Source organism: Crotalus tigris, unplaced genomic scaffold, assembly GCF_016545835.1.
Source record: "Crotalus tigris isolate CLP2741 ecotype Arizona unplaced genomic scaffold, ASM1654583v1 scf7180000018068.1947079, whole genome shotgun sequence".
Classification (NCBI taxonomy): Eukaryota; Metazoa; Chordata; class Lepidosauria; order Squamata; family Viperidae; genus Crotalus; species Crotalus tigris.
In genome coordinates this window covers 876,812-904,269 of record NW_024096805.1, presented here as the reverse complement: position 1 = coordinate 904,269, position 27,458 = coordinate 876,812, and the positions used below count along the sequence as shown (strand labels likewise).

Sequence of the window (27,458 nt, the reverse complement as noted above, 5' to 3'; positions counted from 1 at the left end):
TGGGGTGTGTGTGGCCAGGGTGGGCATGGATGGAGTGGGTGTGGCCTACTGGGTGGGCATGGCCAGCTCTACATTGTTCGCGTCAAGAGTGACTATGGGGGCCTGGGCAGGAGTGGGACAGATCTGAGGGTCTCTGGCAGGAGTGGGTGGGACCGGGGCAAGGGCCAAGGCATGGTGCATTTCTTCATTCCTCATAAAGGATGACACCTCCCCAGCATGCACCCAGGGGGTGGGGCCGACACAGCAGGGGCTGGTTCCTCGCTGTTTCCAGATGGCCTTGTGGAGCTAAGACTGAATACATTTCAGCATAGATGTAAGGTGACCAACCGTCCTCCTTTAGGGAGGACAGTCCTCCTTTTGTAAGTTCTGTCCTCCCTCGAAAAGTGTCCTCCTACATATCCTCCTTTTCGATATTTGAAGACTAATCTGCAGGGCTTTTTTTTTCTCATAGAAAGCTCAGAATGGCGTTCTGGCACCTTTTTTTGATGTTTTTTTTTTCAACTTTTGCATGAGCTGTGCTACTCCTATTGGCTTTCGAAAGCCAATAGGAATTGCTGCTGAGCGTGCCAAAACACCCGGCGGGCAAACTTTGCACATGTAAGTTATCTGCAGTGAAGGCGAATTGGCAGGAACTTTGCACCCTTCCCTGCTACCCAACTACACCATCTCCTAGTTAGTCCCGAAGATACCTGGAGGAGACTAACTTCCATTTAGGGATGGAAAAATCAAAAAAGAGAAAATGCCATTTCAATGATAAATTGAATAAGGAATTTCCATTCATCACATCAAAGAAGGATAACATTGTTCTTTGCAATATTTGCAGCAGAGAATTTTGTATTGCAGTTGGGGGCAGAGCAGCTATTATGAAACACTTGACCACCAAGAAACATAAGCAATCATCAGATGCATCTGCTTCCAGTTGTAAAGTAACAGGGTTTTTTTAAACTTCAAAGTATTCTGAAGATGAAAACAGTTAGCTGCAATGGAGGGAACATTTGCATTCCATACCTTACCATAATTAACAATCAAAGTTTTCGTAGTATGGATTATACAACTAAATTATTGAAAAAGTTTCATGATGCTAAATTTTCATGCACCAGGACAAAATGTGAGGCTATTATTAAATCAGTATTTAAAAATTACTGTGACAAAATACTTACATGAGACTTGGAAACTGCAGCATTTGTAACAGTTTTATCTGATGCATCCAATCATAATGAAACTAAATTGTATCCAATACTAGTAAGATATTTTAATGTTACCAATGGCATTCAAGTAAAAATTTTAAATTTAGAATCCATTGAGGGCAAAACTGCTGAAATTTTGTCAAACCATCTATACAGAGTAATAAATGAAAACAATTTGAAATCCAAAGTTGTTGCACTAACAGCTGATAATACAAACACAAAGGGGGGAATAATGTGTATGTAAAATTACAAGATTTACTCCAAAAGAAAATACTAGGAATAGGTTGTAATGCAATGCACATATTTTGTCAAATGCAATCAACATGGCGTTATGTGCCATGCCAATTGATGTAGAAGTAATAATAACTACCATTTATTTGTATTTTAGTCATTTTACCATTTGTGTGGCTACTTTAAAACAATTTTGTGAAGAAGCGAATGTTCAATACAAAAAACTTTTAGGATATTCAAAAGTTAGATGTCTTGCTCTAACACCTGCTATAGAGTGTGTTCTACAATTATTTGAGCCTCTCCATTCATATTTTTTAAGTTTAGACAAATGTCCTAAAATCCTGGAATCATTTTTCAATAATGAAATATCTGAGATATTAATGTATTTTGTACATAAACAAGCATCTATTTTTTACAAAACTATTCTAAAGATTGAAGATGAACACATTTCAGCTACAGAAGTTAGTCTTATTTTGAATGACTTTATCCTTCAATATAAAACTGGATTTGAAGAAAAATTTCTTCCTTTAGTTAGAATGAAAAATATTATTACTATTACTATTGTTATTGTTATGGATCATCACACAGTCAGCCAGAGGTTCAGACTGGATTTGGCATTTTTGTCTACCTATCGAGTCCTTACCAAGGACCTGGGATAGACAGATGTGGATGTTTGAATTGATGGTATTACAGATATCATCGCAGGATGGAAGCAGTTCCTAGTAAGGCCGCCTTTTGCAATTGACTAATGGCAAATTTGTCAATGCCAATGGTGTTCAAGTGGTGCTCCAGTTGTTTTGGGATTGCACCCAAGGCGCCTATTACTATTGGTACTACGCTTGCTTGCTTTTGCCATAGTCTTTCTATTTCTATTTGTAGGTATTTTGTTATCTTCTCCAGTTCTTTCTCGTCTATTCTGCTGTCTCCAGGCACTGCCACATCCACTATCCAGATTTTTTTCTCTTTCTTATCGACAATTGTTAAGTCCGGGGTATTATGTTGCCGGTGCTTGTCTGTTTGAATTCTGAGCAGATTAATTTTATCATTTTCTATGACTTTCTCTATTTTATGATCCCACCAGTTCTTGCTTATAGGCAAATGATATTTCTTGCAGATATTCCAATGCACCATTGTTGCTACTTTGTCATGCCGCTGCTTGTAGTCAGTCTGCAATCTTCTTGCAGCAAATTATTACTATTATTATTATTAATATTTATTACTATTACTATTACTATTTATTACTATTACTATTACTATTTATTAATATTAATAAATATTTATTAATATTAATATTACTATTTATTAATAGTAATATTAATAGTAATATTAATATTTATTAATATTAATATTAATATGTTATTAAATTATAAATTAAATTATTAAATACAATAATTCAATAATCAAATTATATAAATATTACATAAATACAATTTATTATATAATTAAACAAGCAATTACCTTTTGCTCCTCATAGGCATCTTTCAAGCAGACATAGTTGGTAAGTGCCCTCATTGCAATGGGCAGCTTTCCTATCGCTTTCAGGTCGATGGGTTTTTTGTGAGCTGACATGATCAGGTTGTTCATCCACCAGTATGTTGCCTTGGACAGCAAGTTGACAAAGGGCTGAAGGAATCTCACACCCAGATCCTGGAGGTCTTCAGGTGGCTTTACTTTTTGAGGGCTTGAGAAAAATACGTATTTCTGGGGATAAGACATAGAGAACAACATAGTGTTCATAATTAGCTTGGCCTGAAAAGATATTTTGCTACTTGAAAGGCGGTCCAGAGCCTGTTTGATCTGGTGGTGAAAGCACCAGGCTAGAAACCAGGTGACTGTGAGTTCTAGTCCCACCCTAGGCATGAAAGCTCACTGGCCAATCACCAGCAGACTGTGAGTTCTAGTCCAAGTAGTTTTAGTCCCACCTTAGGCATAAAAGCCAGCTGGGTAACTTTGGGCCAATCATCTGTAGACTGTGAGTTCTAGACCCGCCTTAGGCATGAAAGCCGACTGTCTGGGCCAATCAGTTTCTCTCTCAGCCCAACCCATGTCACAGGATTATTGTATAGGAGGAGGAAGTGTTGGATATGTTTGCCCTCTTCGGTTATTTATAAAAATAGTAAAAGTGGGATAAAAATAAATAAATATAAATCAATCAATAGGGCACCCCTATCCACTCTAATAAAGGTGTTCAGTGCCCAAAGACAACCAAATTATTTTTGCACCTGAATAATAAAAATAAAAATATAAAAATAATAAAAATAAAAAATAAAAACTAGCTAGCAGTTTGATGCCCAGGGCAGTTTGTAAACATATAAGTGGAAGAATCAGATTCTAACAGAGGGTCCAAACAAAATAAATACTAAGGAATTGGAAAGGGTATATTTGTGATACCCTGTCCAAGGCACCACTAATTATTCTCTGTGAGATAGCTTTTTTAAAAAAAGATGAATATCCCAAAATCTGAAAAACAGAACAATCAGCTTTTAGCAAGGGCTAAATCAGCCGTCTTCAATCGGGCATTCTCCAGACTTCAAAACCAAAAATTCCCAGCCAGCACTGGGCATATGGCCAAAAGACATTTAAAGAATGCTGGTTGGGAAGGACTGGATTAATCTTCCCCATTTACCAGTGATTGTTGAGGGACAATATTGGCTTTTGAGGAACAAACACATCCTTACCCGAATGCGTATCACGTTGAGCTCCACAGCCATTAACAACCCATAAAGCACCACCATCGTCCCAGTGATGCAGAAACGCAGCTGACCAAAATAGATTTCATCTTGGCAATATCTGACCAGCTTGATAGTTTTGGTGACAAAGGCCATGATCCAGTACAAAAAAAGAGCTGTGGCATCAAAAGAAATATGTAGCCTTCAATTCCATGCATGCAACATTTATTCTCTAATCAAGCAACTGAATAGGCCATCATCCAAAGAAAGTTGAGCTGGGAAAAATTAGACTGAGTGGTCCTGGTTGTTTTCTTGCAGACATTTCATTACCCAACTAAATAATATTATCAGCACTGTTGATGAAAGTGTTCTTGGTAGTCCCTTGATTAGACTGCTGTTTAAGGGGGTGCTTTACATCCATAAAACACTTCCGGCCATCGGAAAATGTTGTAACATTACCCCCGCAGTCACATGGTTATGCTTTGGGTTCTAAGCAACCTGTTTGCACTTATGATCAGTTGCCAAGTGACCTGTGATCACGTGACCATGATTTGCAATGTTCTCTGCTGGCTTTCCCAATACATCAATGGGGAAGCCAGCAGGGAAGCAAGATGCTGCCGCCTGCAGAGAGGACACCCTTTTGTCCCTGCGGGTTGGCTGAAAGAGCTGCTTCCCAAAAGGAGCTATACTATACTTCTGTGTCGGAATCACCAAAGTATTTCCATGGTGACAGGATCAACTTGTGACATCATCATTGCCTGGGGGACACCCAGTTTGGAGCTCCTTTTGTGTCCCCATTAAAAACTCCTTTTGTGGAGGATTTCAACTCCTTTCCATGCATTGAGAGGACCTGAAATCCTTAGGCGGGCAGCTCTTCCAGCCAATCTCCAGAGATGAGAAGGAGTCAAAATCCAAGGAGACAGTGGAGAGTCAGCATGATAAAGTGGCAGGGTGCCTCAGGTGGGGTTGGGGGTGGAGGAGACTCATGGGAGCTTGGTGAAAGGAGCATGAAAGTATCGCAAAGTTCAGGGGCTGAAAATCCTGCTTGGGTTTCAAGCAGGATGGAGGGAGGACCCACCAAGATTGGCACATTTACTGATAGGTCACAATCTTGATGGATCATGTACAATGGACGATTTGTCCCTGGCCAATGCTAAAGCTATTCAGACCAGAATAACAAAATAACAAAGTTGGAAGGGACCTTGGAGGTCTTCTAGTCCAGGGGTCCCCAACTCCTAGTCCCCAGCCCAGTACCGGGCCGCAGCCCACTCAGAACTGGGTCGCAGAAGTGGTGGGCAAGCATGTGCATTTTATGAAAGGAGCACGTGCACACAAAACCATCTCCTCTCTCCCCCCCCCCCGCCATCGTTGTCTCTGATGGTCCACCAAGCCAGAAAGGTTGGAGACCACTGTTCTAGTCCAACCCTGTGCTCAAGCAGGAGACCTAGACCATTTCAAACAAATGGTTGTCCAATCTCTTCTTAAAATCCTCCAGTGATGGAGCAGCCACAACTTCGGAAGGCTAGCTGTTTCACTGACTGCTACTTTGTGGGCTTCAAAGGCTATCTAATGTCACATAAGCATTTTAAATTCCTTCCCTGTTTTAATTGTTATATTCCTGATAGAGTTATTGAAAGTTTTATTTATTTAGATTATGATACTAATTTTAAAATGGACTCCAGAAGATGGTATAGGACAGGAAGACCTGGAGGAACATTGTCCACGGGGTCGCGATGGGTCGGACACGACTTCGCAATTAACAACAACACTAATTTTAAGTATCATACAGTATTTTCCCTTTTATTCTGGACTTGGAATATAAATAAGCATGGAGGATTTTCAGTTCCTGAGCAAAATCTCCCAGTGTCTCCCTCTCCCTCCCCCCTCCCCCCCCAAGGCACCACACGCTCCTTACCTGGGACTCTATTTGCTTAACAACCCATGCAATCGCTTAACAACCACAGTTGGGAGTGCCGGGATTGTGGTTGTTGAGCAAAGCAGTCATATCTGGGCAGTCATATAACCATCTCATTTAACAAATGTTTCGCTCAAAGACTGAGATTCTGATCCCAATTGTGGTCGTACATCGGGGACCCCCTGCCCACTAACCTCCGTCTACACTGATCCACTTGAGCATGAAAAGAGGTCAATAATCCTTTTCAATCCATCATTTAAATATGTCAAGGAAGCAAATATTTCTTCTTCTACTTTAGCAGACTGACGTTTTTTTAATGCAGATTTTTTTTAAAAGGACTTACCCAGAAGTAATTTTGGAAAATTTGATGTCTCAATATTGTGGTAATACACTATGGAAGTTGTAGCTGCTACAAAACCCATTATAGCAGGCAGGAAGAGGTGTAGATGGTGCAATTTTCTGTAAAGAAACCAAGGTGGATGTCAAAGCCGTGGCTGCATTTCAGTGCAGAGATGCTCAAGAGATGGTCCATCTCAGAAGCATCTCATTCCAAACTAACCTGTCATGCCTCCATCCGAGCCTGACTCTGAGGACAACATGGAGTTCCCTGTTGAGGTCCAGAAGGGGGTGTCTGTGGCTTCGGAGGACTGTGGGGAGGAGCAGGCTGAAGTAGGCCAGGGCCCTTCAAGTTTGGAACAGGGAAGGCAGAGCTCAGGCGAGGAGCAAGGCCCCTCCCCACCAGATCCCAGAGCAAGGAGAGCAGAGAGGAGGAGGAGGGAACAACGGAGGCAGGCTCCCTTGCTCAGGAGGAGAGCGTCATGCCCCACTCCACAAGGCACACCTGGGGAGTAGGTATTTAAGGAGACACTGTGGGGTAGGGCATTTGCAGGGAACAAACGTGAACTCTTGTGATGTGAGCTCTTGTGCCTGGACTCTTTGTATTTTGGATCAAGTTTGTTTCCTGCTGAGTTCTCCTTGCTGTCCTCAGTTTTGCAGTTTGCAGGTTACAGGCAAGCTGGACGTTGAAAAGATTATCTGTTTTCCTTTAAAGAACTGTTTAACTCCGTTGACTGTTTTATTGAACTTGTGCCAGCGTATGTGGGGGCTGTTGGGTGAACGTTGGCAGTGCTTACAAAGACAATTATTCTGACCAGCTAATTGCTTTGTCTCTGTTCGGGGCCCTGGGTCATCACATAACCTCTACACTGCATTTGTAGACTTGATCTTCAAAATCTCCTGAAGCAATACTGAGTCATTTGTAGTGGCCAACTGCACAGCTGTTGTGATTCCTCGCCAGCCAGTGGATCTGGCAGCTGAATCTGAGGAATCAGATGAGGAGGAGGGGCCTGGAGTGACATTAGAGTCAGAGGAAGGCTCTGAGGAACTCCAAGACTTACAGTCGGACAAGGAGCCTGGCCCCTCTACTCGCGCTCAGGCTAAGACACAGCTGTGCTGGGAGCCTGAGTTGGACAGTGATGAAGAACAGTTGGGACAAATCCCGGATGCACGAATGCGCAGGCAAGAAAAGCGAGTAGGACAGAGGAATGCAATGGGGCGGCCCCAAAGGCAAAGGAGAAGGCATTAGGAAGCCACGCCTTGGCTGAATTATAAAAGGGAAGGTGTGGGAGGTGCTGGTTGCCAAAGGCAACCATTGGTGTTAAGGATCGAGTTCCTGTGGACTGTGTTTTTTTTGCCTTGGACATGGACTCAGGTCTGTGAGAATAAAAGGGGATTAGTTTTTTCTTGTGGTTCCTGCCTGTTTCTTGGAAGAGAGGTTTCCTCCTTGTGAGCAGAGCAAGGACTCACGTAGGCTGGGACAGAACAACAGCAACAGTTTAAAGTTAGCACTTAGTGCTTATATGACTCGAATAAATCAATATATCACCTGATAAAACTAAAATTAAATATTTGGATTATGTGGTGTTTTGGTTTCCAAGGCAAAAGGATGCATGCAGACTTGACTGCATCTGTCTGTCACTTTTTAAGGTTGCTGCATCTTTTCTTAGGCCCGTGGTGGCGAACCTATGGCACGGGTGCCAGAGGCGGCACTCAGAGCCCTCTCTGTGGGCACACATGCCGTCGCCCCAGCCCTAGGCCTTCAGCTGGGTTTTATAAAACATTTTCACTTTAGGCCTCCGCTGCCGTGTGCAAAAAAAAAAAAGGGGGGGGGTTCAATCAATCAGTCAATTTCAACTTCTCGCGGGAAAAATAAGATCTCGCAAAGTTGGAATTGATTGATTGAACTTTTTAGTCCCACCCAGTCTGCCATTACCACTGCAGCCATGCCCACCCAATGGGCCACACCCACCCAATGGGCCACGCCCACCCAATGGGCCATGCCCACCCAATGGGCCACACCCACTCAATGGGCCACGCCCACCCGGCACCCAATGATACATAAGTGGGTTTTGGGTTGCAGTTTGGGCACTCGGTCTCTAAAAGGTTCGCCATTACTGTCTTAGGCCCTTCACAACAATCCTAGCAAAAATACACAATTGGCTTCAGGAGCTGCCAATAAATGTTATCTATGCATTATATATGCAGCCTTTTTTGTTTTTCAACAGGAGTGTCAAACTGCCGGCCCATGGGTCGGTTGCATCAGGCGGAGGCCGCATCCACCCCAGCTCTGGCAATGCGAAAAAAGTCGCGATACATTGCGACACGTCACATGATGCAGCAAGTTTGACACCTGTGCTTTTGAATCTATTAATAATAAAATTTAATAAAATCTATTAAATATAAGACCAGGCATTTTGAGAAGGTGCATTTCCCCAGTACTTACGGATCTGAAACGATGCCCTCGCCGATTTCACACACATGGACAAAAAGGAGAGTGAATGTCAGAATCCATCGCATGTTGTGCCCAGGGAAGTGTAGCCATGTGTTGTGATGAATTTGGACTTTGGAACTTTGGCTTCCCCATCCTAAAATAAAAAATCCAGTTAAAGAGTTGTAGAAAGTCAGGGGCTGAAGCTGAAAAGCAAAATAAGGCATGAATATTTCAGTTAGGTTGGCACAAAAGCCAGTTTGTTCTAGTGGTTAATGCATCAGGCTAGAAACTAGGAGACTGTGAGTTCTAGTCCCACCTTATCCATGAAAGCTGGCTGGGTAACTTTGGGCCACTCACCAGAAAATGGTGAGTTCTAGCCCCGCCTTAGTCATGAAAGTTGGCTGGGTGACTTGGGCCAAGCACCAGGAGACTATGAATCTAGTTCCTTCTTAGGCATGAAAGCTGGTTGGGTGACTTTGGGCCAATCACCAGGAGATAGTGAGTTCTAGTCCCGCCTTAGGCATGACAGCTGGCTGGGTGACTTTGGGCCAATCACAGGAGACAGTGAGTTCTAGTCCCGCCTTAGGCATGAAAGCTGGCTGGGTGACGTTGGGCCAATCAACAGGAGATGTTGAATTCTAGTCCCGCCTTAGGCATGAAAGCTGGCTGGGTGACTTTGGGCCAATCAACAAGAGATGTTGAATTTTAGTCCCGCCTTAGGCATGACAGCTGGCTGGGTGACTTTGGGCCAATCACCAGGAGACAGTGAGTTCTAGTCCCGCCTTAGGCATGAAAGCTGGCTGGGTGACTTTGGGCCAATCAACAGGAGACATTGAATTCTAGTCCCGCCTTAGGCATGACAGCTGGCTGGGTGACTTTGGGCCAATCACCAGGAGACAGTGAGTTCTAGTCCCGCCTTAGGCATGAAAGCTGGCTGGGTGACTTTGGGCCAATCAACAGGAGACGTTGAATTCTAGTCCCGCCTTAGTCATGACAGTTGGCTGGGTGACTTTGGGCCAATCACCAGGAGACAGTGAGTTCTAGTCCCGCTTTAGGCATGAAAGCCAACTGGATGACCTTGGGGCAGTCACTCTGTCTCCGTACAAACCACCTCACAGGGTTGTTATTGTGGGGAAAATAGAAGGAAGGTGTGCTGGGTATGTTTGAGTTATTGGTAAAAATAATAAAGGTGGGATACAATTAAAAAAGTAATAAAATATTCCCAGGAAACTCCATTTTGCCCTATTATTCTCAGTTTTCTTTTTAGTTTTCCACCTGAATCTTTATATTCAATGACTCCTGGACGTTTTCAGATTTTTTTTTGATTGCTTCCAAAGTATCTGCAGAATCCCTCATGACAAAAGTAACATCACATCATCAAGACCCATATTTCCCCCTTTTGTACATATAGATTAGTCTTTGACTTAATGACGATAATTGAGCCCGGAATTAGGGTGGTAAGTTGTGCCAGTTAAAGTGGTCATGCCTGATTTTATCACTTTTTCTGTGGTGGTCGTTAAGAAAATCCATTGTCTGCAGGGGATCTTTTTGCAAGAAACCAGAAGTAAATGTCAGTTTCTAGCAAAAAAAAAGAAAAAGAAATAAACCGTGATCACATGACTGCGGGGTGCTGCAAATGACATAAATGCAGGCTAGTTGCTGAATATCCGAAATATGATCTGGATCATCATTTTACTAGCCTCGGAAGGATGGAAGGCTGAGTTCAACCTTGAGTCGGTCAAGTTCAAACTCCTGGCAGTGGGCAGAATTAGCTTGCAGTACTGCATTCTAACCACTGCACCACCAGGGCTCATGGTATTTTAAGGATATGGCCTCTCTTGAACGTTCCTATAAACATGTTTGTTTTGCTCCTTTAAGTTGCTTTGAAATCTTTCTTTTGCTACACCTGTTGATGCTGCCTTTTTGTGCCTACTTCAGCTTGCTTGGACTTTGTGTCTGTTGACTTCATAAGCATTTGTTCCTCAGGAAGTAAAAAAAAAAAAAGAATTAAAATGGAACGTTCTTTATCTCAGAATCTAGGTGAATGGGATGGTGTGTTCTGGCATGTTTGCTTTAAAATAGTGATTGTGCATTGTTCTGTGAACAGTTCAAATGCTCAAGTTATTAAGGTTAATGGGGAAATTCATTTAGATTCTGCAAGGTAGCCTAATTCAGTTTTAAATCAATACAAGAAACCTGAATGGATTTATAAACAGACAGCACGGATCTGCATTGGTGGATATAGTTAAATATTTTTTTAAAAAAATACAAGAAAAGGATATTGATCAAGAGAAAATGCTTGTACAAATGTGTATATCAGCAAAAAGGACTAAAAATGCCTGATAATAATAATAATAATAGTAAAGTTGGAAGGGACCTTGGAGGTCATCTACTCCAACCCCCTGCTCGGGCAGGAAACCCTACACCATTTCGGATAAGTGGCTCTCCAGTCTCTTCTTAAAAACTTCCAGTGTTGGAGCATTTACTGCTTCTGGAGGCAAGCTGTTCCACTGGTTAATTGTTCTCACTGTCAGGAAGTTTCTCCTTAGTTCTAGGTTGCTTCTCTCCTTGATGAGTTTCCATCCATTGCTTCTTGTCCTGCCTTTGGGCGCCTTGGAGAATAGCTTGACTCCTTCTTCTTTGGGGCAGCCCTGAGATATTGGAACACTGCTATCATGTCCCCCCTCATCCTTCTCTTCGTTAAACTAGACATACCCAATTCCAGCAACCGTTCCTTATATGTTTTAGCCTCCAGTCCCCTAATCATCTTTGTTGCTCTTCTCCACACTCTTTCTAGAGTCTCAACATCTTTTTTACATCGTGGTGACCAAAATTTGAGGGGACCATATTTGAGGGGAAAGTGCAAGTAGTCAATATGTATACAAAGAAAAACAATTGAAGATTAGGAGTAACGTGTAAAATTGTTCAACTACCCTTTTCTTTAAAAAAAAAACATTAAATGACATGGATATGGGATTAAATAAATATAAGGATTAAAAAGAAATCAGAAATGGAGGGAAAATGAGATGGATTTGGATGGATGGATGGGAGGGAGGGAAGGGAGGAAGGAAGGAAGGAAGGAAGGAAGGAATGAAGGAAGGAAGGAAGGAAGGAAGGAAGGAAAAGGGAGGGTGAAAGAAGGAAGGATGGGAAAGAAAAGGAGGAATGGAGGGAGGGAGGGAGGGAGGGAGGGAGGGGAAAAGGGAGGGAGGGAGGAAGGAAGGAAGGAAGGAAAAAGGAGGGTGAAAGAAGGAAGGATGGGAAAGAAAAGAAGGAATGGAAGGAGGGAGGGAGGGAGGAAGGAAGGAAGGAAGGAAGGAAAAAGGAGGAAGTGAAAGAAGGAAGGATGGGAAAGAAAAGAAGGAATGGAAGGAGGGAGGGAGGGAGGGAAAAAGGGAGGGAGGGAAGGGAGGAAGGAAGGAAGGAAAAAGGAAGAAGTGAAAGAAGGAAGGATGGGAAAGAAAAGAAGGAATGGAAGGAGAGAGGGAGGAAGGAAGGAAAGAAGGAAAGAAAAAGGAGGGAGTGAAAGAAGGAAGGATGGGAAAGAAAAGAAGGAATGGAAGGAGGGAGGGAGGGAAGGGAGGAAGGAAGGAAGGAAGGAAAAAGGAGGGAGTGAAAGAAGGAAGGATGGGAAAGAAAAGGAGGAATGGAAGGAGGGAGGGAGGGAGGGAAAAAGGGAGGGAGGGAGGTGAGTTGGTTAATTTTTTTATAAGGTTTAAACTATACAAACTGAAAAATGACTGGAAAAATCTGGTTGTGGCATTACTTACCAATAAACAATATAGGAAATGTGATGAATAAGAGGAACACATGAGGCACCAAATTGAGGGCATCCAGAAAACAGACATTTCTTACGAATCCATTGCTCATGTTATAAGCAGAGATGTTATGGCCACAAAATGAAATGTTCATTGCTTCGTCTGGAACGACTGCACTGTTGCAAAACAAAGCCGAGCAAAAGTTTACAATACCATCAGATAAAGATTCACAGGTAAATTCCTAGAGAGTCCAGTATTGTACTTTACTTTCTCTTTGGTGCCCATGCATCCCATATTTCCTTCAAAGTACTCAGGAGTGTGTTCCAAGTACAGGAAGTCCTCGACTTATGACCACAATTAAGTCCGAAATTTCTGTTGCTAAGCAAGATGGTTAGTGAGTGAGTTTTGCCCCATTTTATGACCTTTCTTGCCACAGTTGTTAATCTCTGCGGTTGTTAAATTAGTAACACGATTGTTAAATGAATTGGGCTTCCCCATTGACTTTGTTTGTCAGAAGGTTCCGCAAAAGGGGATCACATGACCCCCGGGGACACCGCAACCGTCATAAGTACATGCCAGTTGCCAAGTATTCAAATTTTCATCACATGATTGTGTGGGTTCCGCAAAGGTCATAACTGTGAAAAACGGCCATAAGTCACGTTTTTCAGTGTCGTGGTAACGTCAAACGGTCACTAAACGAATGGTTGTAAGTCAGGTACTCATCTTCCTGTTCTGTAAGACAGAGGGGGCTGAGTGATGCAAATAGTCCTCAACTTACAACTGGTCAGTTAGCAATCATTCAAAGTTACAACTGGGTCTCCTAAAAGGTACTTACGACTCAGTTCCAAAGTTCCGACAACCGAGGTCCCCACACCCGCCCCATCCAGGTGATCACATTTCAGGCAACTGGACTTGACAGCTGGTCCACACCTATAGTTGCTTGCGTGACCACAATTTACAACGTCTTTGATGAAAACCAGGGCTTCCTTCCAATTCCCAGCAAAAGTGCCCCACAGTGAATCATGGGTTCACTCCATGAAGTTACAATTCTACAAAACCATTGTAATCTCATCCAATGTGTAATGTTTGCAAACATGGGGACACAAGTGGTCAGGGATGAGGATTACGTAGCAATACACACACACACACACACACACACACACACGCACACACACACACACAAATTCCATGAGAATAGATTAATGCACACAAAGGAAAAGGTTGAGAACCGTGAGCTTTATATAAGAGCCCTCAAATAGGGTAGTAGCAAGAACTTTTTGAAATGATATATGAGTTTGTGAGAGTCCAATGGGAAAAACTAATGATTTTATTGAGATCAGGGTGGAGAAAAATAGAGAGGGAGGGCACATTTTTTTAATAATTAAATTTGAAACCATTTATGACTGAGATTTGCATGCTTTCAAGAACCATCCACTGACCTTTGAAGTAAAGAACAAAATCTGGATCAAAAATGGACAGTTTCCAATCAGCTGTGTGAAATGATTCGAGTGTTTTTTGTTTTTAAATTGTCACTCCCCTCTAAGATGCTCACAATCCCCTGAGGTATCTTGACCCACAATTTGCCTTTATGTACCATGGAAGCTCAGCTTATTGTGGCTTATCCAATAAGCCATGGTTAAGAGAAGCATGGCTTGACTCAAGGCAACCTTGGCTCTTTTATGACTCGTGGACTTCAACTCCCAGAATTCCTGAGCCAGCCATGCTGAGGGGAAAGGGAGAGGTTCCCAAGCTGAGCCAAGCTGGCTCAGGAATTCTGGGAGTTGAAGTCCATGAGTCATAAAAGAGCCAAGGTTGCCTACCCCTGGCTTAACCCATTGTAATATATTAAAACTGTGCCATGTAACTGTAGTCTGAAACCTTGTTAAACCATCCACTTTAACCGTGTGTTTTGCTTGATAAAAGCACTAAACTCTTTTGCAACCGCATAGATAATTATCAAAGAAAAATAAGAGGGTTAGTTTCATATTTCTGAAATAACTTAGTGATAACAAGTTAAGATTATACTCTCATATGCAGTTAGGAGAGGAAATGTAACTGCACAACGCACATTACTTTTATGTAAAGAACAACACACCATCAAATTCTATAACAAATACATATCTTGAGCATGATATATCATCACTGCCTTATTTAATTTCCTGATTTCAATCCACCTCTGCAAAACCTTCTTTATCTATGACAGCTTAAATAATATTTCACAGTTTAATGAGGCATTTCCTAGATAAATAAATCCATGTATTTGTTGTGAGCCACTCAGAGTTGTTTATGTTGGGTGGCCATGTCAATCTTTTAAATAAATTAAATAAATAAAGGTTACATACCACTTTCTCTTGTTATTCTGTTTCTTTTTTAAAAACTGTATGGGAGTTACTAATATTGAAAGTTCTACACCAGTGGTTCTCAACTTGTGGGTCGGGACCCCATTTGGGGTCAAATGATCATTCCACGGGGGTCGCCAAACCATGCTGTCCGCCATTTTTTCCCCTTTTCCCTAGCTGTCCTACTCCCTCTTATTGGTGGCCACACCCACTTGGGGGTCACCACAACATGGGGAACAGTATTATGGGGTCACGGCATTAGAAAGGTTGAGAACCACTGTTCTACACAATATTCCAGGCACAAGAATAATAAACTATTCTTATCTGTTCCTCCAAAAGGTATTTACAGTTTACTTTCAACGGAGTGGAGAGCTAAGCTGGATATTTATTTATTATATTTATTGAATTGATTTATTGATTGATTGATTGATTTGTTGAATTTATTTGTCACCTATTTCACTGTGGGGTTATTCTAGGTGGCTTACAACAATTAAAAAAAAAGAAATGAAAAGAATGTAAATGGAACAGAAGTAAGGTAATAGAACAATGAAATAAACAATGAAAAAGAACATAAGGGAGAACACGTTAATACGATACATGCTAATTATACCTATAATCAAGTGGACAATTCATTCTTTTGCCCTCTCACAGATTTTTCTGGGTCTTGGATCATGTTCCTCAGAAATAAATGATGGAAATCCTGATGATACTATCAAAATAGAGTGCTTCTTTCCTTCGTGTATTTAGCATATGGACTAGCAACATATATTAACATTTCACCTAGATTAGCAAAGCACAATAAAATATAAATGCTAAAAAAAAAATCTATGTTCAAATACCAACGTCTAGGCCATCTAACTATTGAAGCACAGTGTCATTTATATTTTTTAAAAAATCAGATACTGGACCAGAATATGCTCTCTATAGATTGACAAGGGACCTTTCCTTAGGTTAAATCTCTATCAAAGATGTTTCATGACATTTCAATCCTATTGATAGTCACTAAAGAGCATGTCAACAGACATTACTTTGGAGTAAACATACTTAAAATCGGTGATAGCCTGTCTGGACAGTTCTGTGCTGCACGCATGCATGCAGGAGCACACGTATACACACATAAACAAAGACAGAAAGAAACTTTACCCATTTCTATTGGACATGCTCAGAAAAAAAGAATACAGATGCATAATAACATTTTGCTCAGGGATACAGTAACTTTAATCTCAAAAGAAAGAATCGCAATATAGAAATTTCCCCTTTTGCTCTTTGTTAATCCCCTTTTTTTTTTTTTTTTTACTTTTCCAGATTTACTTGCGCAGCCCTTAAATGCTTCGAGAGTATGCTGTCTTCTGGTTTTATATCAGAACTTGACATCCCAGGAGAGAAAAGCTAGGATGGTTCTCTTGGCAGATGAAGGAACGAAAACAGGTCATACCACCATTTCATCCCAACTAAGCAAAGAAGGGTGACACACAGTCCTTCTTAAGAACTGGCAAAGAAATTTTCTGAAGCATTTTCTCCAAAGAAGTAGAAAGAGGGAGAGAAGACTTTGCTTCAGAAGATAGGACGGAAAGATTGAATAAGGACGGACTTTTGAAGCCCAGAGAAGACTGCAAAGAGTGCCTTACCTTCGTAAACTCACAAACACACTCTGGCACCAAATGCCAAATGGCTTTCTCCTGGCGTGGCCAGTGTCATTCGGGCGGCAGAGGCTGTTCTAGCACAAGAAGAGAAACTCAGATTATTTTTAGACAGGTGATGGAAGAATCAGATGCTGCCTCCTATCGGGTTTCTGGAGCAGAAAGATTCCTCTTCTTAAGTTTTTATTTTTGCCACTCTGAAAATCCAGAAAACAGGAAACTGGGAAGAGTTTGTCCGCACAATGATGTATTTAAATGATTGTTTTTTTAAAAAAAATATCTTGTTTCTTCACTGAAATATTCTTGGGGCAAAAAAGGGCATTTCAAGGGCTTTTCTTCGTTTCATAAACAAAATCTCTTTTTTGAGATTTTCAGCCAATCTTGATAAGGGGGAAAAAAATCAAAAACTGCTCATGTTAGGTTAAAGGCAGAAGATCACTGCAAATGTAGGGGAGCAGGAAGTTCTGTCGTTTCTCATTGGCTGATCCTTTTACTTTCTGTCCTAAAATTAAAGATCAAGCTATGCTTTGTTTTTTCCCTTTGATTTAATTATGTCTGATTCTCAAAGACTGCCTGGAGAAGTCTTTGCAGTTTACTTGCCAAGGTTTTTCTGAAGTGAATTTGCCATTGCCTCCTTCCTAGGGCTGAAGGAAAGTGACTGGCACAATTCCAGTATTTGAGGGGCTTATTCCAGTATTTGAGGTGTTGCCACAAAGACAAGGGGGGGGGGTCATGTTATTCTCCAAAGCACCAGAGGGCAAGACGAGAAACAATGGGAAACTGACCAAAGAGAGAAGCAACCTGGAATTAAAGAGAAACTTCCTGACAGTGAGGACAATCAACCAGTGGAATAGCTTGCCACCAGAAATCGTGGATGCTCCATCACTGGAGATTTTTAAGAAGAGACTAGACAGTCACTTGTCTGGGATGGTATAGGTTCTCCTGCTTGAGCGGGGGGCTGGACTAGAAGACCTCCAAGGCCCCTTCCAGCTCTATTCTATTAATAGTTAATTAAAGTCATCCAGGTGACTTTGGGCTCAAGGCAGGACTGGAACTCAGACTCTTCAGTTTTCCAGCTGATACCTTAGCCACTACACCAAATTAGCTCTCCATATAAATGTGGTAAAACTCCATTATGGTCAAGGGAATCCAATAATTCCAACTTCACTTCATTTCTCCTTTTTTGAATTACAGGCAGTTCTCGGCTTACAACAGTTCGTTTAGTGACCCGTTCAGAGTTACAATGGCACTGAAAATAAAGGACTTATGATGGCTGTTTTTCACTTGGCTCTTGCAACATCTCCAGAGTCTTTGTGATCAAAATTCAGACGCTTGGCAACTAACTCATATTTATGACGGTTGCAGTGTCCCGGGGTCATGTGATCCCCTTTTGCGACCTTCTGTCAACGGGCATGCCAGATTCACTTAGCAACCGTCTTACTAACCTAACAACTGCAGTGATTCACTTAACAACTATAGCAAGAAAGGTCGTAAAATGAGGCAAAATTCACTTAGCAACAGAAATGTCCAGCTCAGTTGTGGTCGTAAGTTGAAGACTACCTGTATACAAGTGTCCACAGAGACGGTCAAAAAAGTCAAGATGTGTCAAGCCATGCAAAAGTTGAAAAAAAAACATTAAGAAAAAGGTGCCGGAACGCCGTTCTCAGCGTTCTATGAGGAAAAAAAAGCCCTGCAGATTAGTCTTCAAATATCGAAAAGGAGGACATGTAGGAGGACACTTTTCGAGGGAGGACAGAACTTACAAAAGGAGGACTGTCCTCCCTAAAGGAGGACAGTTGGTCACCTTACAAACAAGGAAGGCCTCAAACACTCCAATGTGCCAGATCATATCCACAGCAAACCTTGTGAACAAGAAGGAATGCAATGCTTTAAAACCAGAAGAGCTTATTTTTAATTCTTATTTCCATTTCTCAGAATATGTGTGAGGCCTGCAGTTTTCTTCTGTGTGGAAAGACTGCCCTCTCCTGGAATTAAAAAAGACCTGCAGGAGCAATAGTAGGAGGGCTCGTCTTCATATGTATTTAGCTGCAAACTGTTACTGCTCCCATTTCTACCATCGCTGGAGCAACTGTTCGAGAATAATATGCAGTAACACCATTTATTAGATTATGGAAGTGGTTATGTTCACATTGTTGAAGGAAAAGTCTTCATCGTGGTTCAGTCCAAGCCGGGGATAAACAACATGGCGACTGCTTTAAAAAGAAGATTGCAGTTTATTGAAGAGGAGAGCCAGATAGAAAGATGGCTCTGGCAGAAAAGAAAGAAAAAAACGGCTGAGCACATGTAGGGAGTGTGTTTTTATACCTTCTGGAGCCTTTTGTTTGGAGTTGTTCCTGTGGCATGAACTTTGACCTGAGTCTGAGTGTGCCTTTCTGGTATTCTGATGGTGGTGGGTTAATCTTATTATGTCCCAAGGGTCATATCCTGCTTCCCTTTGGCTGTGGCTGATGACTTAGATTTTTGGTGTGTTGATTCTAGGGATCTTTCTTCCTAATCCCAGTTTCCTGATTCCAGTCTTTCTGACAAGATTATCACCTGCATTTCTACAGACTTGGTTTCTATTTGGGACAAAGAGACTTGGGGGCAGAGCTGTTTCTGCTTTTAAAATCCCTTAGGGAAATATATTCTGCCTTTTAAATATTTCCAAAAAATATTTTTTTCTCTGGGGTGGGGCTGTCTTCCCACAACATCATGTTTGGAATATAAACTTGCCATCCACAAGTTAGCCTAGTGTATTGTGTGAACCTAGCAAAACTGATTACACTGATCTACAAGTTTTGGGAAATGATTGACCTCCGAGATAAAATGTGCTAATTCTTACATATTTTGATCAGATGAATTAGAAAACAGGTGATAAAGGTGCTGGTTGGCTAAAGTTTTCAAGACATTTCACAATAAAGATTTAAACACAGGCGAGTATATTTGCCTACAAGGGAGAGAGGTGTCTAATGATCATGATGCCTCGTAACCTCTTGACAAACTACGGTAGAACAATGAAAATGGTAACACAGAGAAGTGTATACATTTATTTTGAAACTACAGATTATTACCTAACTGTAATTTATTATTCTTTTATTGCAAGGTACGTTTATCTTGGTCAGATCTATGCATCATACAGTTACATCTGGTGGCTTGTGAAAGTGTTATTGTCTAACATTTCCAAGGAAAGGTTGTGTGATATTTTCTCTCAGAAGCCAAGATGCCACAAAATTCTGTACATAATGCAGATAGCAAGCAACTAAATTTCATTTTTAATGTGTGCCATTGTGCCCACAGGAAAAAAATGACAATAAAGGTAATCTAATCTAATCTAATCTAGTCTAATCCAGTGTTTCTCAACCTTGACAATTTTAAGGCATGTGGACTTCAACTCCCAGAATTCCATAGCCAGCATTGCTGGCTGTGGAATTCTGGGAGTTGAAGTCCACATGCCTTAAAATTGTCAAGGTTGAGAAACACTGGTCCAATCTAATCTCTACTGGTTGAAGGAACTTCGGGGACTCTTTATCATCCAAGCCCATTCGACCAGGTGCTTTCCAGATAAATTGGACTCCAACAGACATCACACTTAACCGGCACATGGGATTTGTAGTCCATCCCATCTCGAGAGGAACGGCTTTAGCTTCACGCCCAGCAGAGCCCACTTTAGATTCATCCATCCATTGAACTACGTTTCCCGACATCCCACTGGAACGGCCTTTGCCTTCTCATCGCCCAGTGAAACTACATTTCCCGGCAAGCGCAGAAACAACGTCTACTACGGCCCCTGAGGTTCATCTCTGCGCCTAAAACTCCACCTCCCAGCATTCTCATGGGCGGGCGTGCCAGGGCGGCTGCGCGAGGGGCGGGGCTTAAACGTGGCAGGGCGGTTTTGTTCATTCTGTCAGAAAACCATGGCTGCGACGGCTGGGGATTCTCCTTCGCTCGCTGTCTCCTCTTCCCGGCCGTCGGGTGATGCCGACTTGGGGTCCCCTCACATAGCGGCGCTGATCCTGGCTCGAGGCGGCAGCAAAGGAATCCCTCTGAAGAACATTAAGCTCCTGGCTGGCGTTCCGCTGATTGGTTGGGTACTGAGGGCAGCGCTCGACTCCGGCGCCTTTCAGAGGTCTGCGCATGCGCGAGTGGCAACGGGTTTTTTTTTTTTTTTCCCCCTTTCTCTCTCTCTTCCCCCCTCCCTTTTTAATGAAACTATAGTTCTTTTGTCTCCAACAGAAACTTCCGGGTTTTATTTGATTCTCCATTAGAGGCTTCACACAAGCCATAGTAAAAGTAATACAGCGCTTTATAATTATTAGAAAGCACGCTCTCTCAGAATCAAAAGGTGGAAATCCATGGGATTTCAAATCCAGGATGGGTTTTTTCATAGACAGTTTCTTGCAAAAGTTTCCAGCGGATTCCAGTAGACGTGGGTACTATAGAGATATAGTAATATTAATTTCCTAGCAGGTTTCAAGTAGACTGGGATGAAGGTTTGTGGGGTTTTATTATGTTGTGGATTTTTAAATATATGCTGTGTGTGAGTTGGGCAGCCCTGTATGTCAGCAAAGCTGAGAAAAATAGGTGTGACCTATTAAAAGATTTTTTTAAAAAAAAAATGGCAATCCAAACGTTGAATGAAATGTCTATAAATGGCGTGGCTTGACACCTTTTATATGCTTAACAGATAGTCTTTGACTTACAATCGCCAGTGAACCCAACATTTCTGTTGTTAAAGTAAGCTGAGTGATTTTGCTCCATTTTATGACTTTTTGCCACAATTGTTAAGTGAGTCTGGATTTCCCATTGATTTTGCTTGTTGGAAGTCAACTGGGAAGGTTACTAATGGTGACCACGACCCCAGGGCAATGTAACCATCATAAATACATGCCAGTTACCAAGTTATCCAAATTTTGATCATCTGACCATTGGATATGCTGCAAATGATCATAAGTGTGAAAAATGATCACAAGTTACTTTTTTCAGTGTCGTTGTAACTTCAAACAGCCACTAAATGAATGGTTATAAGTCAAGGATTACCAGTATTATTTAATTAAATGTACAGTATGAGCCGTCCCAAATCAGTTCTTATTAAATTTACTGGTTTAAACAAATACTTGCAAGGTTGCACCTTATGCGACTTAGCTTAAACAGGATATTCTGTTTATTATAACAGCTGTGGTGGCGCAGTGGTTAGAATGCAGAATTGCAGGCTGACTTTGCCCACAGCCTGGATTTTGATCCTGACCTGCTCAAGGTTGACTCAGCCTTCCATCCTTCTGAGACCTGTAAAATGAGGACTCAAATGGTTAGGGGCAATATACTCACTCTGTAAACCACTTAGATAGAGAGGGCTGTCAAACATTATGAAGCAGTATGTAAGTCTAAGTGCTATTGCTCTTGTTATTTCAGAGGGCGCGTTTTGACAGGGAATTGAAACGAAACCATATGTTTTCAGATTCTTTCTTTAAAATAGATAGAAGAATCTTCCTATTCTGGTTCCTTGAAGAGGACTTGAGGGCAAAACAGAAAATTAAGTTTTTGCTGAGGTTGTACAGTACTTGGTGTAAAAGGGTAAAAGGTATTTCAAAGCATATGTGGGCAGAAAGAAAGGACCAGTCTGCCCACCTTAAATTGTTGTTGTTAGTTGTGAAGTCATGTCCGACCCATCGCGATCCCAGGACAATGTTCCTCCAGGCCTTCCTGTCCTCTACCATCTTGTGGAGTCCATTTAAGCTCACGCCTACTGCTTCAGTGACTCCATCCAGCCACCTCATTCTCTGTCGTCCCCTTCTTCTATGGCCCTCCATCTTTCCCAGCGTTAGGCTCTTCTCCAGTGAGTCCTTCCTTCTCATTAGGTGGCCAAAGTATTTGAGTTTCAACTTCAGGATCTGGCCTTCTAAAGGGCAGTCAGGGTTGATCCTCCAGGACTGACCGGTTTGATCACCTTGCAGTCCAAGGGACTCGCAGGAGTCTTCTCCAGCACCATAGTTCAAAGGCCTCAATTCTTTGGCGCTCAGCCTTTCTTATGGTCAAACTTTCAAAGCCATACATTGCAACTGGGAAAACCACAGCCTTGACTATACGCACTTTTGTTGGCAGGGTGATGTCTCTGCTTTTTAGTATGCTGTCTAAATTTGCCATAGCTTTCCTCCCCAGGAGCAAGCGTCTTTTAATTTCTTGGCTGCAGTCCCCATCTGAGGTGATCTTGGAGCCCAGGAAGATAAAATCTATCACTACCTCCATTTCTTCCCCATCTATTTGCCAGGAATTGAGAGGGCCGGATGCCGTGATCTTGGTTTTCCTAATGTTGAGTTTCCACCTTAAATTAAACATGCCTTTTTATGGAATCCACTGCAGTAACTGTACACTTTGGGGGGGGGGGAATGCAGCAGCCTTACAGCATTGCAAAGAGTGCTAGATGTACACCTCATATCCTCTCATGACCTTTTTTGCCTCCAAATCTGAAGCACTGCGCAATCTTTCTGTCTGTAAAAACACGATGTGCCCATTTTACAGATTTGAAAATTAAGGCCAAACCCTAGTGATTTTCCTGAAAGCCGTCGGTCGAAGAGAACGGTCACTATTCTCTTTTCCAAAAGATTTAGTGGGGAGATAGGAGATAAAGAATTGACTCCTATCTTAAGGCTTGTCGTGCTGTGTCACAACCTTCCCTCACGGGCAATAACGTTGCTGCTCCCTTTGTCTCCCTACAGTGTGTGGGTTTCCACAGATCATGATGAAATTGAGAAAATTGCCAAACAGTTTGGAGCTCAGGTCCATCGGAGGAGTTCTGAAGTGTCCAAAGATTCCTCTACCTCTTTGGATACCATTGTGGAGTTTCTCCAATATCACGAGGGTATGTTGACGCTCACAAATTATGAGTTGTTGGTGTTTTTTAAAAAAGTATTGCTTTGGGAGATCTTTCAGCTTTCATTCTCTGGATTTGAATACAGGTATGTCTAATTTAATGAAAAGAAGGACACAAGGGGTGACATGATAGCAGTCTTCCAATATCTCAGGGGCTGCCCCAAAGAAGAGGGAGTCAAGCTATTCTCCAAAGCGCCTGAAGGCAGGACAAGAAGCAACGGGTGGAAACTAATCAAGGAGAGAAGCAACCTAGAACTAAGGAGAAATTTTCTGACAGTTAGAACAATTAACCAGTGGAACAACCTGCCTCAGGAAGCTGTGAAACCTCCAACGCTGGAGGTTTTTAAAGAGATCAGACAGCCACTTGTCTGACATCGTATAGAGCAGGAATGTCCAACACGCTGCCCACCAGCCGGATGCAGCCTGCGCAGGCCATGCCCACCCCGGCTCCACTAGGACAAAAACCATACTGATACATCACGATACGGCCCACAATGCGATTGGGCTTGACACCCCTGGTACAGAGTCTCCTGCTTGAGCAGGGGGTTGGACTAGAAGACCTCCAAGGTCCCTTCCAATTCTATAATTCTGTTAGTCTTGAACTTATGACCACAGTTGAGCCCAAAATTTCCGTTGCTACCCAAGGCAGTTGTTAAGTGAGTTTTACCCCATTTTATATTTTTTTTTACACATTTGTTAAATGAATCACAGCAGTTGTTAAGCGAATCACGCAGTGGTTAAGCGCGTCTGACTTCCCCGACTTATTTTGTTTGGGAAAGGTTACAAATGGTGATCACATGACTTCAGGACAGTGCAACCATCATAAATATCTGCCAGTTGCCAAGTGCCCAAATTTTGATTACGTGATCATGGGGATTCTGCAAGTGTGAAAAGTAATCATAAGTCACTTTTTTTTTCCAGTGTTGTTATATTTTTGAACGGTCATCCGGTTGTAAATCAAGGGTTACCTGAAAATCTCTTTTTATCTGCATGCTTATATATTAACTGAACGTAATTTTAATCTGTAATGAAATTCTTTGTCTCTGCTGCTTCCGAGCTCCCCTTAGTGACAGAGATAGATCGGAGTACTAATCAATGTTTAAATCAGTGGTTCTCAACCTTTTTAATGCCGCGACCCCCAACCGGTCGTAAGTCGAGGACTACTCAACCGGTCGTAAGTCGAGGACTACTCAACTGGTGCAGCACCGTTTGCAGAATGGGACTTTTGGCGGGCTCAGCAGGGCAGAGACAGCCTGGACAATTCCTATTGGCTTTTGAAAGCCAATAGAATTAGACTCTATTCAAGAGAGTCTATTCTATTGGCTTTCAAAAGCCAATAGAATAAAAGGGAGTAGCACAGCTAAGGAAAAGGGGGGGGGGAAATGGCGGACTGCGTTGTTTGGCGACCCCCGTGAAATGGTCGTTCGACCCCAAATGGGGTTCCGACCCACAGGTTGAGAACCACTGGTTTAAATATTGCATTTTGGGGAGCCAGTTGTATTATGAAACATCTCATATTTCAGCAAAATATACGGAGGCAAAGAAATCATTGTAAAAGCCACCTGCTTCATACAGACTTTTTATTTAACTGAATTAGCCCCCAAATTAATAGTCTACAAATCGGATACTAACTATTTATCTAAATAGAATTCTATTTGCTTTGACCATGCCACTGAATAAATGTAAGGATTCTAAACAGTGCAAATTGTAATAATATTCTGCTTGGATTTTCCCCTAAATATATGCCATATATCTTCTTTTAACGATATAGTTTGAACCAAATGGCAAACTAGAAAAAGAGATTCCCAACCTTTTGGGCATCAGAGACCAGTTCCGTGGAGAGAGGTTTTTCCGTGGACCGGAGGGTGCATGGTTTTGTGTGGTGCCTGCATCCCATAGATGGGGCTTTGCTTGTTTCTGCGGACTGGTTGCTGGCATGCCGTAGCCCAGTACCGATCCACCGGGGCTTGGGGACCCCTGACCTAGAAGATTCTTATCTCCTCCATATTTATCTTTCATTTCTCCAGAGGTTGATGTTGTAGGAAACATCCAAGCAACTTCCCCATGCCTGCACCCCAACGACCTCACCAAAGTGGTCAAAATGATCCGGGAGGACGGCTTTGATTCGGTGTTTTCAGTTGTCCGGCGGCACCAGTTCAGATGGAGTGAAATTAAAAAAGGAGGTAAAGCTTGGGCATCTTTCAGACCGGATATTATTGCTAATAAAAGCTTCAGATAGGTACCTATTCACATCAACCATCTACCACCCTTAAACAAGTTGCCTTCTTTGGCTAAGAAACGGAGATGATCAGCACCCCCTAGGATTGGACATAACTGGACAGGAGAAACCTTGACCTTGACCTTCAAACCTTCTCAGCTGGTTGCAACATCCCAAGACTGGGCAAGGGTCTTTCCCTGATGCCTAAAATTCTCTTCTGTGGAGAGGCCAAAGATTGGTGTGCGGACTTTTTTACCAGCAAGGTAATGTGTCTCTGCTGGGAAGGTATGTTGCTTCCCTTTGAAAAATCAGGGTGGTTCTGATGAGTTGATTGATGGCTCCAAGAAGCCATTTTTGAGGGATTTGGCTGAAGCGCAGCTGCGGCAGGACAGTCCTGAGGCTCCAGGTGGGGAAAGCATGCAGCTGCAGCCAGTTGGTGATGAGGAAGAGGAACTGCCTTTTGCATCTGATCCAAGAACATGTAGGGCAGAGAAAAAGGCAGGAGCAGAGAAGGCCAGCCAGATTACTCGTGAGGAGAAAGCCAAGCCTTTCTTGATAGGCTGCACCAGAAACTGACTCTTTAGCACCGCAGGCAGATGGAAGTGATGCTAGGAGCAACATCTTTGTTTCCTAGCTGTGTGTTTTCTGGTTGTGATTCTTGCCTTGCTTTGGATTGACACTGTGCCTTGATTCGGATAGGGCCTTGTGAACTCTGCATTTTTCTTGCCTCGTGAACCCTCTTGGAGGGTGGATTTAAGTTTGATTTTAATTGAGAAACTTCCAAGTGCCTTGTGGACACTTTGGCCATTGCTCTGTGGACTAGCCATGGTCTGCTTGTGGCTGGACTTAATTGGGACAGTTCTGGGTTTCTGGTGAAGAGAATTGTTGGAGAATACAGGTAATCCCCGAGTTACGAGGCAAACAAACGCAGTCCACAGAAACTCGATCCTCAACACAAATGGTTGCTTCCAGCAACCAGCACCTCCCACACCTTCCCTTTTATAATTCAGCCAAGGCATGGCTTCCTAATGCCTTCTCCTTTGCCTTTGGAGCCGCCCCATTGCATTCCTCTGTCCTACTCTTTTTTTCTTGCCTGCGCATTCGTGCATCCGGGATTTGTCCCAGCTGTTCTTCATCACTGTCCAACTCAGGCTCCCAGCACAGCTATGTCTCAGCCTGAGCGCGAGTAGAGGGGCCAGGCTCCTCGTCCGACTGTAAGTCTTGGAGGTCCTCAGAGCCTTCCTCTGAGTCTGATGTCACTCCAGGCCCCTCCTCCCCCTCCACTGATTCCCCAGACTCAGCTGCCGGATCCACTGGCTGGTGAGGAATCACAACATGTTCCATCACTAGGCCCTCCATGGCCTTCCTCACCCTGAGATACCTCATGTTCACTTAACGAGCCGCGTGCGTTTTAACGAGCAAGGGAATGATCGCACTAAAGGAACGAGATTCACTCTACGAGTTTTCGAGTTACGAGTGGAATGGGCAGGCTCCATTCCACGCGTAAGTCGAGGACTACCTATATTAATAAACTCACCAAACCACAGTTTAGTGTGTGAGTGAGTGAGTGAGTGAGACAGCACAGTGATATTTGGAATTCCCATGATACGGAATCCAACTCTTCCCCCCTCCCTCTTGTTTTAACAGTCAGTGAAGTAACTATCCCGCAAAATCTGAATCCTGCCAAGCGTCCCCGACGGCAGGACTGGGATGGTGAACTCTATGAAAATGGATCGTTTTACTTTGCCAAAAGGGCCTTAATTGAAAAGGGATATTTGCAGGTGGGTGCGCCAATTCTGTTTGTCCTTCCTTTTGGCACGGCACTTCTTCTGAGTTGGATTTCTGAAGAAGTTACTCAGTCCTT

The 27,458-nt window shown here is 42.6% G+C and overlaps 2 protein-coding genes across 10 annotated transcripts in view; one reads left to right on the top strand and one right to left on the bottom strand.

The window, feature by feature from the left end:
• ABCC9 (ATP binding cassette subfamily C member 9) overlaps window positions 1-16,647 on the bottom strand; it is a 104,927-nt gene extending 88,280 nt beyond the window's left edge. For all 4 annotated transcript variants that reach the window (XM_039347376.1, XM_039347378.1, XM_039347375.1 and 1 more), the window contains exons 1-6: window positions 16,498-16,647; window positions 12,543-12,706; window positions 8,785-8,926; window positions 6,346-6,461; window positions 4,097-4,263; window positions 2,877-3,119 (exon numbers count right to left, since the gene is read on the bottom strand). In XM_039347376.1, coding sequence (XP_039203310.1) covers window positions 2,877-3,119; window positions 4,097-4,263; window positions 6,346-6,461; window positions 8,785-8,926; window positions 12,543-12,684 — 810 coding nt within the window. In that variant the 5' untranslated portion in view covers window positions 12,685-12,706; window positions 16,498-16,647. The remainder of the gene's footprint in view (window positions 1-2,876; window positions 3,120-4,096; window positions 4,264-6,345; window positions 6,462-8,784; window positions 8,927-12,542; window positions 12,707-16,497) is intronic.
• A 3,733-nt stretch (window positions 16,648-20,380) lies between these two features.
• CMAS (cytidine monophosphate N-acetylneuraminic acid synthetase) overlaps window positions 20,381-27,458 on the top strand; it is a 29,883-nt gene continuing 22,805 nt past the window's right edge. For 4 of the 6 annotated variants that reach the window (XR_005557186.1, XM_039347373.1, XM_039347371.1 and 1 more), the window contains exons 1-4: window positions 20,381-20,635; window positions 23,223-23,365; window positions 25,404-25,559; window positions 27,242-27,375. Coding sequence is in view for 4 of the 6 variants with exons in the window: in XM_039347373.1 (XP_039203307.1) it covers window positions 20,424-20,635; window positions 23,223-23,365; window positions 25,404-25,559; window positions 27,242-27,375 (645 nt within the window). In the remaining 2 variants the exon portion in view is untranslated. The remainder of the gene's footprint in view (window positions 20,636-23,222; window positions 23,366-25,403; window positions 25,560-27,241; window positions 27,376-27,458) is intronic. The other 2 variants (XR_005557185.1, XM_039347369.1) reach the window with 1 other exon arrangement.